This window comes from Ischnura elegans, chromosome 8, assembly GCF_921293095.1.
Source record: "Ischnura elegans chromosome 8, ioIscEleg1.1, whole genome shotgun sequence".
Lineage (NCBI taxonomy): Eukaryota > Metazoa > Arthropoda > Insecta > Odonata > Coenagrionidae > Ischnura > Ischnura elegans.
Genome location: NC_060253.1, coordinates 8,635,212 through 8,655,204, shown reverse-complemented (window position 1 = coordinate 8,655,204; position 19,993 = coordinate 8,635,212). Strand labels below are relative to the sequence as shown.

Genomic DNA, 19,993 nt, shown 5'->3' with positions numbered 1-19,993 from the left:
CATTTTATATATTAAAATAAGGTCAAGAAAAAGGAGAAAATATAATAATAATTATTACGTCAGTTTCATTAAATAAGAGTAGCGTCTTAGATTAAGCGTCTAAATAATTGCTATGAATGTTGTGATAAAGGATTGAAACAGTAATTTCACGGTGATTGAGGTGTTATTCATACCTCATACGTACCTAATTTGATTGCTGAGATATTGAAGAGAAGAAATTCAAAAATGCATTCCACTTTGACGAGGGGAGTATCTAGTCGCCTCAACGGCTGACTAATGTATATATCTATATCGTTTCTCTGCTACCACTTTCCAGGCTCAATATAGACCATACCTATGACACAGCCATCCGACAGCCATCCAGACCTGGTAGAAGTCAGCACCCGAAGCACTTAGTGAGTATACTTCAATTGGTTTGGGTGTGGTTATTTGGGTAATGTAACGATCCTTCGAGATGATACATCGCTTATAGTATTATTTATGGTGTGGATGAAGAGCGGTTATTTCGCTGTGGACATATGCATTCTCCTGTTTCCGCATGCGTTATTTTAAATTTAATGTGCAGATAAAGGTAAAGAATTGGTCACTCGTAAGGAACTCATTCGTCTATCAATAGCTTTTGAGTATTTTCGTCAGAAAAATGTTAAATTTCACTTTATTTATGGATAAAAGAATCGAGGGACGATGAATATTCTTTGGTTTTGAGGTTTCTATGAACTCGATGGAAGGAAAACCGTAATTTACAGTTTTTTAATTCTAAATTTGGTAAATATATTTTAATACGGAATGTTATGATTAAATCCGACATAAATTTGTCCCACCTCTTGTTGTTGGATTAACTATATGTTTTGATAACTTAATTTAACTAGGACGTCCCTCCCAAATTCGACCTGGGATTTGTCCATTGGGTCACAGATTTCGACCGAATTCGGCAAATCGACTTCGCTTGATCAGAAAACGAAGTCCCAAAGTCTTCTCACAATGCATTCTACGGTTAATGATACAAGGGAGGAGTGAGACTGCAACAGGACGGAGCTCATCCCAAAAAAAATCTAAGTTAGTCCTCAATGGGAATTATGGCAATCGGCAAATGTCCATGGGGATAGAAGTTGAGTGGCCGCCGAGTAACCCCAGTCTCACACCATATGATTTATTTCTATGGGGATTTCTGAAGCGCTTATTATTATAATTTAAGTATTATAGCAATTAAGGTAGGTTTACATGGAGCTTCACGACGCATTCCGGCAGTCTGCCCTCCCCTCATTGACTTCCCTTTTCAATTCCAAATAAGGCCTACTCCCTTTCACTCTATCTAAAAATGCTTTTAAGAATGTTTACCCAACATTCTACCCTCTATAATACAGTTTTCTACATCCTCTCCCCGCTAAGTACTCGCTCCATCCACTCCTTCTGTCTACTCCGTATCTCATCTAGAAGCTGCATCTCATCACCCACCATGTCCAGCACTTACAAGATGGTAGTCGTACCTCTTCCTTTCCGTCCACTTCACTTTCTCCATTCTTCTCTACACCCACATGTTAAACGCCTCCAGTCTTTTCTCGTCCTCCTTCCTATACGTCCACGTTTCCGCACAGTAGAGCGTAACATCCCATCAGACTTTTCACTAGCCTTTTCGAGTTGATGGTTTGAGGCTTTACTTTGTGGAATTTATTCATAATGAATGTTCATAATGAAGGGGGGATGCTAAAATCACCAAAATCACCTCACGTCCTCACCTCACACCCTCATTACAGAATCTCCAATGGAAAACAAATAATTCATCACTATGGACGCATTTAATGCATTGATATCACTCGACTGGACTCTACGTGGCCGCGAACTACAAGTGGGCGCGGGCAAGCTACACCTCCGCCAATATATGTCTTATTCCTTAATTTATTATTGTTCTACAACATAATTGTTTGAAATGTTGTCTTATAACTGTGTTTCACTATATTTTATCGCCATCTTCGCCATTATGAAAATAAAAAATAGACGCTACACAATGCGATAAACTGTTATTGAGGGTGCGAGTAAATAAAAATGAAAGCGCGATTTTCACGTAGCTCTTGTAATGGTACCCATTTATTGTAATCTGATATTTTTTTCCGGTGACCTAATAGGGTGGTTTCCTATTATTTTTTTATTGCCTAAATCGAAAGATTATTACTCATGGAGTACGTATTTCACGCTTTTAGATTTTTAAATGACGATATCTATTTTTCGCGATTAAATGAAAAGTGAAAATTTTCAAGCGCGCGAAAACGCGACGCTTAAGTATGAATGTCGGGAAGTCTCTCCGCGTGACGTATTTCTGGTTCCCCCTCCCGCCCTGCGAGGTGACCTTGAGGCGAGGCTTAGCGCTGATACGACGCAGGCTGCTAGCGGCTAGCCTAGTACCCTGCTGGCTGGTAGCGCTTGGCTTAAATAAGGATTATTAATAACTTATCAAACGAGGAAAACTTTCCGACCTTAGCCAGTTTTAATAAGTGATTGTTAAGACATGTTTCCCTGAGCTCTGCGCCTCATGCATGCAATGGTAACCTCAGACGACGTATAACTCCTATCTTCTCGTATAGAAACTAGGTCCCTGTGACGTCACGTGGAGTGGCATCGCATGGGCGCCAATCTGGCCCTTTTCAAATGAGGATAAAAATGGACCATTGCCATTCGTTTAACCCGGTATTTCTAAAACAAAATAATTTGTATATTATGAATACACTAATGGTGGGTAACGAATCGCAATCAATGCCTTTCGTTTTCTTTGATGAAGGAAACCACCCTATTGGGGGCTCAACTACCTCGAAACACAGCTGCTGGGATATCGGGTTTCGCTAAGGAAATGGAGTCTTAGGGGAAGGGTGGAGGAGGGAAAAATGGCTAAGCGTGGGACAGGCGAGGGAGAGAAGGGACGCGATCAGAGCACGCCGGCCGCTTCACGATATACGCTGGCGTTGTGAGGGCACCGTAAGCTCGGGGCGCTTGGCGATCGCCGTCTAGCCCCCCCTGGCCAGACCGCCCCTGTGCGGACTGCACCATTCCTCTAGTTTGCCTGATATTTCAAAACATACCTCTATGACCTTTGATCCTCCAATATGAACTTCGGAGTTACTGTAATGAATACTACGGGTCTGTGAACTACACCCTTTAAAACCTATGGTTCGACACGGTGGTTATCATGACATATATTGCTGTCATGATACCTCTATGACCTTTGGCATCCGTAATGGCCTTGGAGGTCAACTACTGGATAAGGCGAGTATTTGGGCTATACCACTGACTTGGGCACCCGATAAAACCTATGAATTGACGCAGGGGTGGATCTAGGATTTCTTTCAGGGGGCGGGGGGGGGGGGCACCAGCAAGGCCATATCGAGGATTTTGTTCTGGGGGGGCACAAGGATACCTCGTAATACAAAACGAACGCAATGATAATGGGACCGTATTAAAAGTCTTTTTCTTAAGGGTCTGGGGGGGCACGTGCCCCCCCTCCCCTAGACTCGGCTATGAATTGACGTATTTGTTGTTGTGGTATTCTTTCTGTCACCCATATGACCTAAACTGTGACCTAACTGGGTCAACGGTAGAAGTTTCAAAATTAAGTGTTTTTTTTGTTTTTATTAAGTCCGAAAACCTAATAATTGACATAATTTTCATTGAAATTCTGCTTTTTTTCTATCTTGATGTACTATTTTTTTTTTCAATCGAAACCCCGTAAGGCTAATTTTAGATTTTGGTTTGGACCCACGTTGTGAGGTCAAAAGGTCAAAATTGTAAAATTTTGGCTTGCTTTCAACAAAACATACCCTTTCCGATGAGTATGCCAATTATCATGAATACAGGTTGAGGGAAAGAAGCAAAAAAATGGAGGTAAAAAAAGACATACGATGAAAGGGACAGTCTGTACAACAATATGGAGGAACGATCTTGCCTGCACTTCCATATATGCGATGTTTATATAGTTTTAATTAGACCGTTGCACTGCGTCGCGACGTGGCTTAGCACAACGGGGACGTGTGGCGACAACCCATGTGTGTACAATGTTTTCGAGTTGCCTACTTGATGCGCCCGAGAATTGAAAGCGTGCGAATTCCATCGACATTGTAACTCCCCTGGCTAACTCTCGATCTCTCGTTGTGATCGAAATCGTTCTTCAGTCATGAGTGGTCAAAGACTAGGTTCGAGTCGGAAGTGGAAGGTGATGGTTCAAGCTCTAGTGTCACACTCTGCGAGATATTGCCGGAATACCTTCATCGCTTGCATTGGGAAATGTATCAGGTAATCTATAATTTTTATCTATCAACTACAAGCGCAGTGGCGCCGTCTCCATGGGGACTGAGATTCGGAGAAAGATTCGTTTGGGGGGCGGAGCCCCCTCAATAATTCAAGAAAATAATTAATTTATATTATGCTTTGTGAAATCACAACAATATATTCGTATTTTTTATTTCCCATGTTTGACATTAGTTACCTTTTAAAATAATTCAATAATGTGTTAAAATAAATAATTGTAAGGTAGTAAGCAAATTAACTGAAAACAAGTGGTGAGAATCATGATAGTGTTACGGTGCTGCGACAAACTTTGAATTTAACCTCTTCCCGGGGCAAGACCCCCGATATGGGCCCCTCCAATATTTTTTATAAGTCGGTGCCCCTGTCGGCGCATTACATTTCCTAAATTTTCAAAACTGGGTGCTGTGCTTGTTTCCCATCGAAATATCTGGGAGTTATTGCCATAAATTCTAACTGCTGAAGGGATAGATAGATAAATGTGGCAGAGTCTGAAGAAGCTGAAGTTCGTGAAACGTGGTGTGGGATGGTTTTCGAGGAAAAACAGAGAGTGGTGCTATTTAGCACTCATACTGCCGCACCTTCAATGGGCCGAAAGCTTATTTTTGGATCCGAAACGGAAAGACTTTATTCTTGAATAAAATGCAAATGGAAGTTGCACTATTCGTGAAAAACTATGAAGGGCATTTAAAAGTCTTAACACGATCCAGGATTGGAGCCGCTACAGACTCGGAGGTTACGCCCTACTATTAGTAGTGCGTAGGCTTCGATAATTTTATAATAGGCTGGAATTTTGAACCGATTTCCCGAAAGTGTACCGAAAAATAGGGTATTTTCCTTCATCAAAGAAAACGAAAGGCATTGATTGCGATTCGTTACCCACCATTAGTGTATTCATAATATACAAATTATTTGGTTTTAGAAATACCGGTTTAGACGAATGGCAATGGTCAATTTTATCCTCATTTGAAAAAGGCCAATTTGGCGCCCATGCGATGCTATTCCACGTGACGTCACAGGGACCTAGTTTCTATACGAGTAGATAGGAGTTATACATCGTCTGAAATTACCAATGCATGCATGAGGCACAGAGCTCGGGGAAACATGTCTTAATAATCACCTATTTAAACTGGCTAAGGTCTGAAAGTTTCCTTCGTTTGATAAGGTATTAATAATCCTTTTTTAAGCCAAGCGCTACCAGCTAGCAGGGTACTCTGCTACCTGCAAGCATCCTGCGTCGTATCAGCGCACATAGTCTCTCCCCAAGTTCACCTCACTTGAGGCAGCGGGAACCAGAACGACGTCACACGGAGTTTTCCCAGCATTCATACTTAGCCGTCGCGATTTCTCGCGCTTGAAAATTCTCACTTTTCATTTTATCGCGAAAAATAGATATCGTCATTTAAAAATCTAAAAGCGTGAAAAACGAACTCCAGGAGTAATAATCTTTCGATTCAGGCAATAAAAAAATTGTAGGAAACCACCCTATTCTTCCCGTCAAGCTCACTTTCGATTGGGCTGGGTCGCTCCAGCGATGAGTGGCAAACACCTCGAGCTCATCCAGCCCACGAGTCAGTTGTCCGTTGCGCAACGTGAATCTTCTTTTTCATCTGATGAACACTTTCTTTCACGAAAGCCACATTGTTTATTCCACAAATAACAAAATTTATATACATATCTATTGATTTATAATTTCCCGCGAATTGGGTCTCCTGAATGAGTCTTCTATTAAGATAGAATTTTATCAAGTAAATTCCCTAACGATGGCAAATTACATCTTTCGTTGTTCCATTTTTCTTCAATTCATTCTATGTTTCTAAACATATCGGTTTCAATTTGCCATCGACAATGCCTCCATTTGATGATGAAACTGATGCTTTCGTCTCTAACTCCATATTCAGAAGCTAGATTAACCTCAATTGACGACAAGATGCATTCCTGCCTAGCGAATTATAGACAGACGGGAATTAGGGATGAATCGATAGATGAAGATCGATCTATAATATTCACGTTGGTAAACGCAACATTCCAAATCAGCTAACTTTTATTTTCGTTTCGGTCTCAGTTCTGACCTATCTGAAACGAGGTTTAGCGGTTAGTAAACGCAAAGGGTGACAATGTAGTTGCCACTCATTCCTCAATGTCGTAATATATTTTTTTCAATGTCCCTTTTCAGTTTAAAAAGAGCCACCACTCCAAGTCACAAGTCCAATTTGCAAAGACGCTTGGTTGCCGTGATTATATTATTGGCTATATTAGCTGCTGCACTGCTGATTGCTGTGGGAATTCTTTCCTATAACTGTGAGTAACATAAAAATAATTTCTGCTTCGTTCTCACTCAAAAATCCTTCTGTAACTGTACGATGTTTTATTTTTCTCGCGAACTCACTCTTCAAGGTAAAATTACTTGAGTAGCATGCAGGGGCGGATCCAGGATTTTTTTCTGGGAGGGGCACAAGCAAGGCCGTATCCAGGATTTTGTTCTGGGTGGGGCACAAGGATACCTCGTAATACAAAACGAATGCAATGATAATGGGACCGTATTAAATATTATGCATATTTTTGAGGGTCTGGGGGGGGGCACGTGCCCCCGTGCCCCCCCCCCTGGATCCGCCTATGGTAGTTTGTAAAATAATTTAAACGTATGAAATGTGAGCAAATAGTGAGTTTCATATTTATTTCACCTTGGTCAAACGAAGTTTTTTTTAAATTACTTATTCATGTATGATAATTTGAATTTCCATCGCTCTCTAACCCAGAGTTTTTGATATTGGCCAAAAGAATATTTGATGTTTGCAGTTGCTTTAAAAATTTGCTAATTGGCCTTAATTACATTTAAGTCAACATCATTAGTCAACAATGCTAACATTGATTTGACGCAGCTCCCCATTCCTCTCTCCTATCCGCTAACCTTTCTATAGCGACGTATTTCTTCTATTTCACATCCTTTATAACCCTTTGTCCTATGTAACTCATTCTGAGCCGTTCTTTGCCCTTTTTCACTTCCACCTGTACTTCTACGATTGTTTTCATCAGGCCATCATGCCTCATAATGTGTAAACCAAATTGTCCCATCTTCTCCTTGTACTTTTTAAGATACTACTATTTCTCTTTTCTTTCTTAGTTTTCACTCTACGTTTTAGTATATTGTATATTCAAGCTAGCTGAATAAATAATTTTTCTGCATCACCTCTGCTTGCAGCCAACAAAATGAGTGATACAGTCCTGGAGCCACAAGTCTGCACCTCAAACCGATGTGTCGAAACAGGTGAGATAAAGGGTGAACTGGCTATAACACATGTTTGAATGAAAGGGATTTAATTCAGATAATATTTTTAAATAATAGTGTAAAATACGCGTCAATATTCATTTTCAAATTTCCGCCATAATCGAACGCAAAGAAATAAATTATATTTTTATTATATTCGCAGTATTTCTGTGGAATTGATTCATTTTTGAACTTGACTGTTTCTTATTCATCTTCATTTGTTTTTCAGCGGCCAATCTCATGAAGTCCCTGGACTTGGATGCAGACCCCTGCGAGGACTTCTATCAGTTCACGTGCGGCAACTGGGCGGCCAATCATCCGATCCCAGATTTCACGGCGTCCACCGATTGGTTCTTCGAAAGAAAGTTGCACCTCGCACAAAGGATAAGAAGTATGTGCAATCCAATTCCAAATTACATTCATTGAAAGCGCAAGCCGTATTAAGGAATTTCACTGGCTTTTCTGCTCATGCATTGACAATGCCAATATTGTTATTAAATACTTATATTCTTAAATGTTTGGAAGATACGGTCCTTGGATGTGGCTTACTCTTAATTTTTTCTCGGGCTCTACTTTTAAACCCCTGAAAATGTGATTTGAGAATGTTCTCCCTACTATACCAAAAACAAAATCAGGTCTACTGTTCAGAATTTTGAGGTCCATATAGTATACCAAGTGCAATAATTTAAATTTCTAAATTCTACGGACAAAAATTAATTTCTATGGGTAAATCTAAAATTTGGATTCTCAAGCAACGAAATTTACTCAGTTTTTAAGTCCAAGCAACTGTTTTCGAGGAAGGAAATATTTTAGCCCAGAAAAGGACCCCTACACCGATATTACGCTGTACTTACTAAATTAACTTCCCATTTTGAAATGAAGCTTTTGAATGAATTTTTGTTAGGTAATGCAATCGAAGTGAATATGGTAGAGGTTAGTATCTGATTCTATTCATCGCTACAATCAGTTCACCAAATGCCGTCGGCTTTTCTGAGTGTACCCATCCTAATATTTGATCGAGCCAAATGAATCATTTCTCTCCTCCACTTTCGTTACTAATAACAATTATTTCTTTGCAGAAGTCCTGGAGCAAGATCCTCTAGCAGACCAGCCAATCCCTGTGACCCAAGCTCAGATGCTGTTCCAGTCATGTTTAAATACAAGTGAGTGCCTCACATCATAAAATGCTAAGTAACGTTTTGTGTAAATGTTTTTTCTGTCAGCTATGACGCATGTTGTGGAAGTAACATTAATCAAAATCACGATATACAAAGGACCCTAAATGTTGCGACGGATAAACATTTTAATAATTGAAATGATGCTCGGGTTTAAGGATTCAGCGAGTGAGATGAAGTTGCCGGAAATGTTTAATTTTACATTTAACGACTGCTACAACAAATTGAGACGATTTTTTCGGTGCGGTGGCTAGTGTGTTGGCATCTGACCCTGGCGGTTCAAATCCTTGTGATGGCAGCACTGTTTCAGAGACTGCTCGATCCCAGTGGTTGATTGCTTTGAGGAGTTCACCCCAAGTGCAGCACACCGTCCGTCGGATGGGTCGTTACTCCGTGGTCCCCTTGGCGCCTTTCGATAGTGCATCGTAGATGTTATATAAAATTCAAACTGGAAAGATTATCTTCCAAACAAAAATATAAAGCGTGTTGCAGCTACGCAAGATCCAAACCAACAAAATGAAGTGCTTGAATCCTAATTTCTTTCACAGCAATCCCTTTTTTTCTCTCTGTAACAAAGTCGCCAATTCAAAGCAAAACACTGAAAAATTAAAACATGAACGCAACAAACAACAAATGAACTTCAGAAAATGTAAAAATAACAACAAAGGAAACGTATATAATAACATGCATACTAATGCAAACTTAGAATTTTATAATTGCAATGAATGCTTCGGTTAAAGTAATACGAGCCTTTTGTTATTACACCCTTCATATAAGCTTCACGATAGAGACGAGCGTTTGGGAGGGCTCTAGGCGATCGCCGACCTCTGGCCAGACCGCCCCTGATACTAACATATCACGTTCCCCTGTTCCACGTCATAATTGCATTCTATTCTCACTGCTCTCTCACCTGTATTCGCTAACCATGAGCAGCATAATTCCACCACCCCAAACACACCGAGATACAATTGATCACAAAAGAAAAATCGCGGGTGGACGTTTTTCGATAAATTTTCTCGTTGACGAGAGATCTGGCATGTTCTGCAAAATGTATTTGAGAATATTTATGCGTATTTTCAACTCCCTAACTCTTAATTTTTTTAATATTTTTATATTATCTTCTTTCGATTTTAGCCGACTGTGCGTCGGAGTGTTTTCTTTCGGGCTCCTTCACCTTCACCACGGTCGGTAGTTGCGATGAAATTCTAAAACGGTTCGAGTACGATGTAACCATACTTATTTCATTTTTTTAAATAGACATTTCTAGCATCGACATATTCTAAGCAGATGAATATAGAACAAGTTAATACTGAATTTTTAACGACTACAATCATTAGAATAATGATGCTATCAATAAAAAATTTAAAAGTTATGGTACTTTTTCTCACAATTTATTTAAGACGACCGGTTTCGTCGCAGAGGCGACATCTTCAGGCACAGAAATCGGTATTTTTGTTGTTATTTGGTTGCTATTGCTATAAAAATAACGATTTCTGTACCCGAAGATGTCGCCTCTGCGACGAAACCGGTTGTCTTAAATAAACTGTGAGAAAAAGTACCATGCCGTTTTAATTGTTTACGATGGATTTTCACAAAGTTAAGTCTGAAACAACCGAGTTTATTGATTACACCAATGTTAACACATATTTCAAATCAAAATGAATGACTCCCCATCACGGGCGCAGCCAGCAATTGAGGCGTGGGTTTTTTAAAAATTAATACTGGGGGCATAAAATATCCGCCAGGGTAAGCGGAAGGTGTGGTGGCTCTCCCCCAGAATTTTTGAAAGGTATAATGTTTAAATAGTGAGTTTTAGGGCTTTCTGAGGGTCATTTTATTACTCCTTGCACTATTCTATAAGTAATATCAATTTAATTAAGTAAAAGGTAATGAACTTAAAAATTTATCAAAGATCTGGGAGGAGGGTTATATCTTTCAAACACCCACCCTCCTCGCTTCGCCACTGGCACCCATGTCTTCAAACTTTTTATTCGGGCTCACACGTGATTTTGCTGTGAGATGATTTTTTTCGCGGTGGTATAGGTGCTTAATACTTAAAACTATAGAATTTTTTCAATTAATTAATTTGTATCAGCGTACTCGCTGTCTCTACAACTTCCTGCATACGTTTAGGGATTGATCCCAACTAATTTCTCGCACAAATGTGACCGAAATTCAATCCACAAGCCGCGGACATGCGCCTCATTCACCCCTACTGTTGTGGCGCCCATTGGTGGCAATTCCGTTTTCACAATTCCCCACTGGGTTACAGTCAGATTGATGAGCCAGTAAGTGTTCTTCTTACGTTGTTAGCGGTAAAATCAGAAGGCGAGGCCATGAGATTTCCAAATAGAAATATTTAGGTTTGATTAATCAAAAGTTATTGAAATGTAGAAGAAATGGATGATATCCATTCGACCATAATTTCTTAATTATTAATAGTGGTCGCTTTATTTCGCGTGAAAGAGTTCATATACCACTTTATTTCCACCTGGGCCTTAGGGCTAGTTCTCTATATACGCGAGACGGGATTTAGTCTGGAACCGATGATTTATTTGGACTGAGCGATTTCAATATATTTTCTCTTCCGTGCGCACACATGTCAATAGGCGGCATATTTCGCGTGAAGATATTGTCAACCATTGTCAACTGTTTCGGATGTGTTCTCAGAAGGCTCGGTGAACACGCTCTTTAAGTAGGAATTTAATAAATTGGTTTTATCGGAACTGTTTGTCAACACATCTCCATTATCGTTTCTCAGCGAACATACGGTAGATCTTCCACCTTGAACTTCCCGAACATAAGACCAAAATGCCTTTGGATTATCCCGTTGCTGGTCTACAAGTGTTTCCTGAATGCATTCCTGAACGCTTCCTTCGTGGCGGCTTTAGACAACTTATATTTTTTAATTATTGACTCGCGTTCAATAGCGGATGAATCCGTGCTGACTTTATTCATTTTAGCATGGCACGCTCTCTGTCGCCTCAATGATTTTCTCACTTCCGCGTCATACCATCTCCATTGGCTAGCTTCTTTTATGTTTTACTAGGGATGTAGCTATTTATTCCCGAGGTTACGAACGAAAGAAAAGCTTTCCAAACACCCTCTACATTAAACTTTATTATTGATTCCTGAAACGCGGGGAAAGCACATTTCAGATGACTCTTGACCCTTTCAAAATCAGCCCTTTTAAAAATGAAAATTTTACCTTCTTTTTTTTTAAATTTTCAGTGGTATTTAGAGAAAACTTTGCTGTTACAACACTATGGTCACTTATTCCTTCGACGGTTTTCACGTTCGTTACCTGATGAGGTATATTTGTCGCTAATAAATCAAGAATACTTTCTCCTCTGTTTATGCACGGATGCTATTTGAATGAATTTAGTATAAAACTTTTGATAACGCTTCGCAAATCACTTTATCACTCCCACCAGGAATGAAGCTATAGTATGCCAATCTATAGAAGGTACGTTGAAATTTCTACCTACAATGAAGTTTCTTTCAGGATACTTGGATGCTATGCAGTTTTTTTGGGTTTCAAAATCCAACATTCATGTTATATCTGAGTTGGGATGCGTGTAATACGAACAAACTAACATTGTTTTGGATTTTGGGCATGTAATTGTAAACCACACAAATTCAACGCTGGTCTCAGTCTCGGTTACCGCTTGGCTTACGATTGATTTCTTTACAGCTATAAATACTCCGCTTCCAGCTCAATTAATTCTTTCTTTCCTAAAACGGCGAACGATTATGGGAAGATCTCATTGTCTGAATCATCACCCGTTAGCCAACTTTCAGTTCCAATAATTACGTAACACTTCGTACCATGAATTTAATGCTGAAAATCGGGAATCTCATTTCTTAAATTACGGCAATTAACCACAGCCGCGATTATTTCTTCGGAACCAGTATTTTTGCGATTCGGGACTATTTGTGATTCGCTCTTGTCGATTAAGCTATTTTTAGGCTCTATACCAGTGATGATTGGAACTGCAAATTTAAATGTCTCAACATTAAATTTACTTGGATCTTGACCGCCTTTGAAATTATGATATCACGAAAAATGCTGATTCTGAAACGCTGTTTTTTCTTTCTATTACTATATTCACTAACGCTAAAACACAATCACTAACTCGATTAACGCAGCTACAACAGGGCCTCTTTACATGCCAATCACTCATTCGATAAAACAATTTACGCAAAATAAGTCAACTGGTTACCAAAACAAGTTATTCTGCAACACTGCAACACCAATGTTATCCGGCCGCCGGGCGGCGCGGCGATTCGTCGTTCTGCGCATGCTCGGGCGGCGTCCAAAGACTTCCACAAGGCACGAGCTTAGATGCGTCATAGCATCAGCAGCCCCCACCACTACCACTCTTCATGTAACTGCATGGATATGGATTGGGACGTTCTGGCCAGCGCTCCTGCAAATACGCAATTCTCGCGCTATTTTTGCGTGTTTTACCTACATTTGCGATGTATTCGATTGAAAAAAATATACTGTGGTTGATTCCTCGAAAGTGTTCAGTTATGGCAATTTCAATGGAAAAAAATGACGGAAATAGGGCCTGTGATCACTCCTGCCATCTCTGAAAATGATTACGTGGGAGAGTCTTAATTTGAGCCGTCATGTTCGCCATCCCTGAACTAGTACGTGGATATTGGTCTCTGGGTCGTTGATAAAAAATTACCGCGTACTGGATGCTATGCAAATTATGAAATTCGTTGGAATGTATAATCTGTGGAGATCAATGGAAGGATAAGGGTAAAAAATTAAAATGCAATGCAATTATATAGCCAACCACGTCATCAAATTTTAATGCATCCCGAGGTAGATCAAAAGAAACAAAATTTGGTTTTGGCATGCCAGAGTGATATTGTGACGATGCCTTTGGTGACATTCATCGTGACATGTAGAACAATTTGGCCATGCAGGGAAAAATAACATTGACGCCCGAATAGAAAAATCTCCAAAACGAAAGCGTTCGATTAATATTATTTAACCTAGTACAGTTCATCGTGAATGATCTACTGCTCTAACACAATTTTTCATGTCATTGTATGAACAGATGCGTGACAACTAACAATTTCAATTTTGCAAGGACCAAAGTAATATAATTTGGAACTTGAATACCTATTGTGATATTAGAACAGTGAATCAGCCCTTCGATGCATGCCCTTATCAAGGAGTTCCTCTTCTTCTCAGGCATTTTCAATTCGTACTCTTGGAGATGGGAAGACATATCTGATGGACCTCTCCGCTGTCTTCCTCGCAACTGAGTTTCACCAGCATTCCTCCCAGTTATCCTGTTCTGCATTGGTACTGGTCTCATTCCACCATGGATGAACGACAATGCTGTGGGAATGATGTCTTTTTTCTCCATCTTCACATGCATTACCGTAATCCATGCTTTTCGTCTGTGAAAAAAAGAAAACATACTGTTAAAGATAATGTTTAGCTGATCTGTAATGTACAATGAGAAACAAATTTTGAATGGTGTCGTTCACATCGAAAGTCGCCACTCATTGAAAGAATTTTTTATATAAATTTTGGATACCTAAGCTTCAACGAAAAAATCATTCTTCCCGCGTATTTTTTTCTCCTTTAAGTTCAATGTAAGAAAGCACGAAATTTGTCACCCAGTTGCCACGAGTTGGTGACTTCATTGTATTTTCTTGTTAATTAATTCGTTTTCAGGAGAGACATATATTAAGGGAAGTTATCGCTAGTAGTGACGGATACAGCATAGGTACGATCCTGGGGGTTACATCCCAGCACAAGGGGAGGGGGTGGTCGGAGATGTAACGAAAATTATGAGGATTTGGAAGCTTGTTTTAACACATTAACGTTGCCCAATTTAAAATTTATCAAGGAAATAACTTTTTTATAATAAATTTGTGCTTTTTTAGTGATTTGCGTTTTACTGGCTATTCTGTCCTGTATGTACTCGTAACTTAAAAAAATTTCAGTTATTTAAGTTCATATTGTATACTACCTCTCTGGAACTGCCACTGATTGCATGCGAGGATGCAAACCACTAGAGAGAAATGCACAGGGTCAAGGCGTAGATGAGAAGCGATGTCGAGCTTGGATTGTGGTGTTAACATCATCAACTTTTGTGCGAGAAGGTGATAACCATCAAATTTTCTTCGCGAAGAACTCGAGAAGTGGGTGACGCAATTAAAAACGGAAAAATTTAGATCCCTCCATATTTAAAAAGTTATCAAAATAAATGTAAAAATAATGGTAAACGAGCTCTTTGTGAAAATTTCAAATTTTCGTTATTTTTGTAACTTTTATCGTCTTGAATAAATATACCGTAAGTATCAGTAAAGATAAACCATATTACCATTTCTTAGGATTCAAATATGATTTGCAATGGCCTTGGACTCATTGGAATTAGAGATAAAGTTAAGACTAATAATTTGTTGTGCGATTCAGTCGTTAAAGGGAGCGTGTGAATTGTTTGAAGTATTTCGCCATCACGGATTTTAGCAGTTCATCCCTTTTTTCAATTTTTGTGCACTTTGCTACGAATTATTCTCATACCTGCATTTTACTTCATCTACTATATTGATTGAAATATCAACATTACTCCTCCTTCGTGGTTACTCACTTAAATGCTAATTCCAATCGAAAGAAACAACATGAAAACACTATCGTCATAAACACCCTATCAGATCTACCGCGGAATCTAGGTTTTCGTCTTTTCAAAGCTGGTCTCACGCACAGAAATCGATGATCGCCATTGTTCATACTTCGTATGTTCCTCAGAGAAAGGAAATCCTCTACCCTCGGCAAAAGTATTCTAATTCAATTTGAATTATGTACTTACATTTTCGGATGAATGTCTTTGGTAAATAGCGGATCGCAGATAGGTCGGTGCTGCTGGATCAGCTGCAAACCTGTCACCAGGCATCGCACCTTCCCGTTCTTCCCATTCTTCTGTGGGCTCACGTTGGCATAAATACCCAAAGTCATATTCATCTTGGAAGCGAGCATTTATCGCGTCCATTCCATTGGTACAAAATTCCATCTGCTCAGCTGGCTCATAAGGATGCTGGAATGCACTAGGTTGTTTTGAGGGAAAGTGTTTTTCGTTTTTAACATCACCATCGATATGATGGTATGGGTTCTCGCGGTCCATTCCATTGCGCGGTCCATTCATAGCGTCACCTTCGGTGTCAAGGTGAGGGCTATCGCAGTCCATTGCACTATCTATTTCCTTTGTCTCGTCTTCAGCCAACGTAAATGAATTATTGTGGGCATCAGCACGTTCTACTGGGATATACATTGGTTTTGATAAATCACCTTCACCACGGCCGAAAGTGTCATTGCATCCCATTTGTGTGTTAATGCACAATTTTTTCTTCATAGGCAGCATTTCGGAATTATCAAAATCATGAACTTGGTTTGGTAAGAAGTGGTGTGCATCAATAACGATATCGTTCCCATGAAAAGGAAGACAATCACCATCAATTTCATTTTTCCTTTTGATTCCTTTTCTCTCTGATGGAAGAACTAGATAATTGCCGAAATAAAAGCGTTCATTTACGACGTTGACAGGAAATACATCACCTCCTTCTCCATGGAAGCGTTTGGCGTTGAGGTTCCCATTTTTGTAGCCGTTTTCTTCATCCCAGCTGTCTGCCTTCCGTTTACCTGGCACGAAAGAACGATATGAAGTGCCAGGATTTTTTGGTAGGGAAAGCTGAGAACTTACCACCTCAATACGAGTATCAGTGTAATTTGTTTCCTCACGTCTGCCTTTTGCCTTTATCAAATCACCTTTTGCTTTGTATTTTGCAGTTTCGCGACCAAATCCCTCGTTTCTGTGCTCCAGGTGGGCAATATATTCATAATCCAGCCTCTCTTCCAGGCTGTTGCCTAGCACACTTCCAGAGAAATTCGTTTCAACTCTCTTTAATAACCGTTCCATGATGTACGTAGCGGAAAATATAGATGGCGAGATCTCCTCTTTGGTTCAACTCCAAATCCACGGAGTGGAATCGATTCTGAGATTCTATTTCAGGAAATAAATGCAATCTGTTATTTGCAGGAGTTATTTTTTAACTCTGCTGGTCGAAGTCGAAACTCCGCCGGCTGTAGCTCACTGCAAACCCCTGCGAGATGTCTATTTTCTTCCTCTGCTACTCAAGTGATTGATGTATTATTCACTGTAACTGTTTAATACTGTAACCAGCGCGTTTAAACTTCGTTTATAACACCACAATATGCTATCGCATCCGCTCTCTATCGCTTGGAAAATCCAATTGATATAATGTCACCGTACGGCTACGTTTTACTGGTTGCCAGGGTGAACGAAAGTATTGTTGCGGCGCCAGATATGCCCCCTGTCTTATGGCCCGCTGTTGTATCGGTAGTACGGCCTTTCGCCCTATGCTAAATTCCATTGTTTTGGGTTGAATTCAGTTCAATGTAGGATAGGACGGATGGAAAAAGTATGCTTTTTAAAGATTATCATGTTCCCTGAGTGGTAAAAACCATTCGCATCCTCCATCCTTTTACGCCGGATACTGATTTTGAAGCATGTTTCGTAATGTTCAATGTTGTTGTTCAATGTTTTGAAGCGGTTACAGAGTTTTTAAATTAAGCTCCACTCCTTGCCGGATGATGGGTTAGTAAGTATTAAATTCAGTGGCGTAGAGAGGTGGATTCAGGTGGGCCGGACCCCCCTCCCCCGAAATATTGAGACATAAAAAAATAAATTAACCATGGAGCAGGGGAAAGTCGCAAGTGATATATTATTATACCCTTATTAAAAAGGATTGCCCTTTTGTTTTATAAATCAAACTAGACAAATTAAATATTAAAATGTATAGTAATGAAAAATCATGAATTTAAATAATATTTCTTTGACAAATTAATTTTTTCCATAATGAAAAGTGTTAAAATTAGTAAAAACCCGTCACTAGGTACCCTGTTCTTGAAAAATTATCCTCCGGACCCCCCTGTTTTTGGATTTCCACCCCCACCCCCCGGAATAAACTCCTGGCTACGCCACTGATTCAATTTATTCAAATACGAACAGGTGTTAGTGTTAGTGGGAAAAACTTACCTGAAACCATATTGTTTTCCTTTTCGGTATCTCTCAACTGTCATTTTATGAAATATTCTTTTCTCAAACTGTGTGACACAATGCTTCGGATACCATTGCCCTTTTGATTCAAAAGCCCCGTGATTCTTTTAAAAGTGTCTTGATTATTAAGAGCGAAAATACTTCCATATGGTGGGAAATGTTAGCGGTTATGAAACGATGGAAATAATGCTGGGGCGAACTTCTTTCTCTCCGTACCAAAAGTGTAGAGACTCCAGTTTGAACGCTTATAAAAACCATACACTTTAATATATTTACTTGATTTTGGTGTTACTTTTTACAGCATTACTTTTCTTGTTTTTTCTCAGGTTCATTTTTAATTTTGGTACGAACAGTAGGGGTATGCGCGCAAATAAATTCATGGCTAGCCCTGGAATGTAGGAGCCACAATCATTTGGAACAAAGTGCGTTTCTATTTCAAAAGGCCACCGTGAAGGCAGTTTTCTAAAAGGTGGAAGTTCTAAGGAATGCAGAACGAAAAAAATAAATGGGAGAAAAGCGCGAATATGTGAATGATGAAGAGTTGTTGGTAAGTTAGATTGTATGTTACATAATCGACCGAGTTTAGTACCCGAGCCTTCGCGAAGCAAAAGAGTAGGAATAGCTACATCGCTGCTGCGTTAATACTTACAACTCTTCATCATTCACACATTCGCGCACATGTACCAAGTGGATTAATAGTTAAGTGTATTAGATAAGTGTAATGAGTGCGTGTGAACCTGATGTCGTGTTTTGTGGACTGACTTTCGGTCGATTCTTTTCCACGCTTATGGCCTAGGTGGGCGAATATATTGAAAGTGCCTGTTACATTGCATTAAATGCTTTCGCTTGAGCACGCGTTTTGGAATTTTTTTGTTTTTACAGTTTTTCAATCGTTAAAGAAATTCAGTACTAACTTTTTCTTGAGTCATCAGCATAGATAATGTTGATGTTCAGGAGATCTTTAAAAAGTGAAAAAGGTATTATGATTTAGGACTCGAACACACCCAAAACTTCACCGCAACTACCGCGCACAGTATAGAACTACTCGGGCACGGAGCGATGTGTTAGTAAGAGAATAAACGGTGAGTCCAAATTTGAATCTTAAAATAGGAAAATCCTCGCAACAGAGCCCGAAAGAAAGCACTCCGACGCCCAACGTGATCGTGGACGTGAGTTAGCCCAGTGCATTCCATCCGCTAATCTTAATTCTCATTGTCCTCATGCTCCTGGAGTTCGACTCCAGCTTCGGTGGCTAGGTCGCGTCCACCTCCCTCCTAGTCTGCTTTGGGTGGCAAACGAACATAGAGGTCGCTTTATGTGCCAACCTCACAAGTTTTCACCGACGACCCATCTGTTAAGTGGGACTCTGGGGTGTTTACATACTTTTGAAAACGATAGCACATGTTGTAGAGAGTTATGATAACAGATATCTTATGGTTTGATTATATGCTATTGTCATGATGTTTTTCCCTTTTATAATGCACGATATTTTTTGAGGGACCGGCGGAATGGTGAGAAAATGATAAGTCCTCGATGTAAGGTTGGATTCGAGGCACAAGTGCAAGGACGGGAATAGAAAAAGCCTAAAAACTCACTATTTTGAACAATATATGTTGAGACATTCTACGGGAGGGCTTACACCTTCCGCTTACCCTGGCAGGCATTCCATTACCCCAGTATTAGTTAAAAAAAAACCCTAGCTTCAATTCCTAGCTCGGCCCGTGATGGGTGTCATCCATTTCGATTAGAAATAAATGTGTTATTATTGATTGAATCATTATTTTAATAATTGTTATCAATAAAAAAATCAGTATTAACTATTTCTTTATTCATCTGCGTGGAATATGTCAATGATAGAAATACCTATTTAAAAAAAAATATGTTTACATCGGACTCGAACCGTCCCAGAATTTAATCGCAACTGCCGACCGCGGTGAAGTTCTGGGAAGGAATAGGTGCTTCATAAGCGGTGATTCCAATGTGTAAAGATACTGAGAGAAAAACTCACCAAGGAGCCCGAAAGAAAACACATCGACACACATTGGGCTGAAATCAAAAGATGGTGGCCTGGACCTCAACAACAATTTCAAGAGTTACGTATTTGAAACTTCTCATAAATATTCTGAAATAAATTCTGCGTAGCATGCCAGATT

General features: G+C 39.6%; 2 protein-coding genes across 2 annotated transcripts in view; one reads left to right on the top strand and one right to left on the bottom strand.

The window, feature by feature from the left end:
- The first annotated feature begins 344 nt into the window (after nucleotides 1-344).
- Nucleotides 345-19,993, top strand: part of LOC124164057 — a 111,015-nt gene continuing 91,366 nt past the window's right edge. The window contains exons 1-5 of the mRNA XM_046541226.1: nucleotides 345-395; nucleotides 6,467-6,591; nucleotides 7,493-7,558; nucleotides 7,788-7,949; nucleotides 8,638-8,721. Of these exons, the coding sequence (XP_046397182.1) occupies nucleotides 7,501-7,558; nucleotides 7,788-7,949; nucleotides 8,638-8,721 (304 nt within the window). The 5' untranslated portion in view covers nucleotides 345-395; nucleotides 6,467-6,591; nucleotides 7,493-7,500. The remainder of the gene's footprint in view (nucleotides 396-6,466; nucleotides 6,592-7,492; nucleotides 7,559-7,787; nucleotides 7,950-8,637; nucleotides 8,722-19,993) is intronic.
- LOC124164058 lies at nucleotides 13,535-17,287 on the bottom strand. The gene is made up of 2 exons (XM_046541227.1): nucleotides 15,576-17,287; nucleotides 13,535-14,157 (listed from the first exon to the last, which is right to left on the bottom strand). The coding sequence occupies exons 1-2, from the start codon at nucleotides 16,677-16,679 to the stop codon at nucleotides 14,023-14,025; spliced, it is 1,239 nt and encodes a 412-aa protein (XP_046397183.1). The 5' UTR covers nucleotides 16,680-17,287; the 3' UTR covers nucleotides 13,535-14,022.

What these genes read in the sequence shown, in the direction of transcription:
- LOC124164058 (XM_046541227.1), bottom strand. Translation starts at nt 16,679, where the DNA reads ATGGAACGGTTATTAAAGAGAGTTGAAACGAATTTCTCTGGAAGTGTG. An exon ending in AAAGACATTCATCCGAAAAT is followed by an intron (nt 14,158 to 15,575) that starts GTAAGTACATAA and finishes TTTTTTTCACAG; the next exon opens with ACGAAAAGCATGGATTACGG.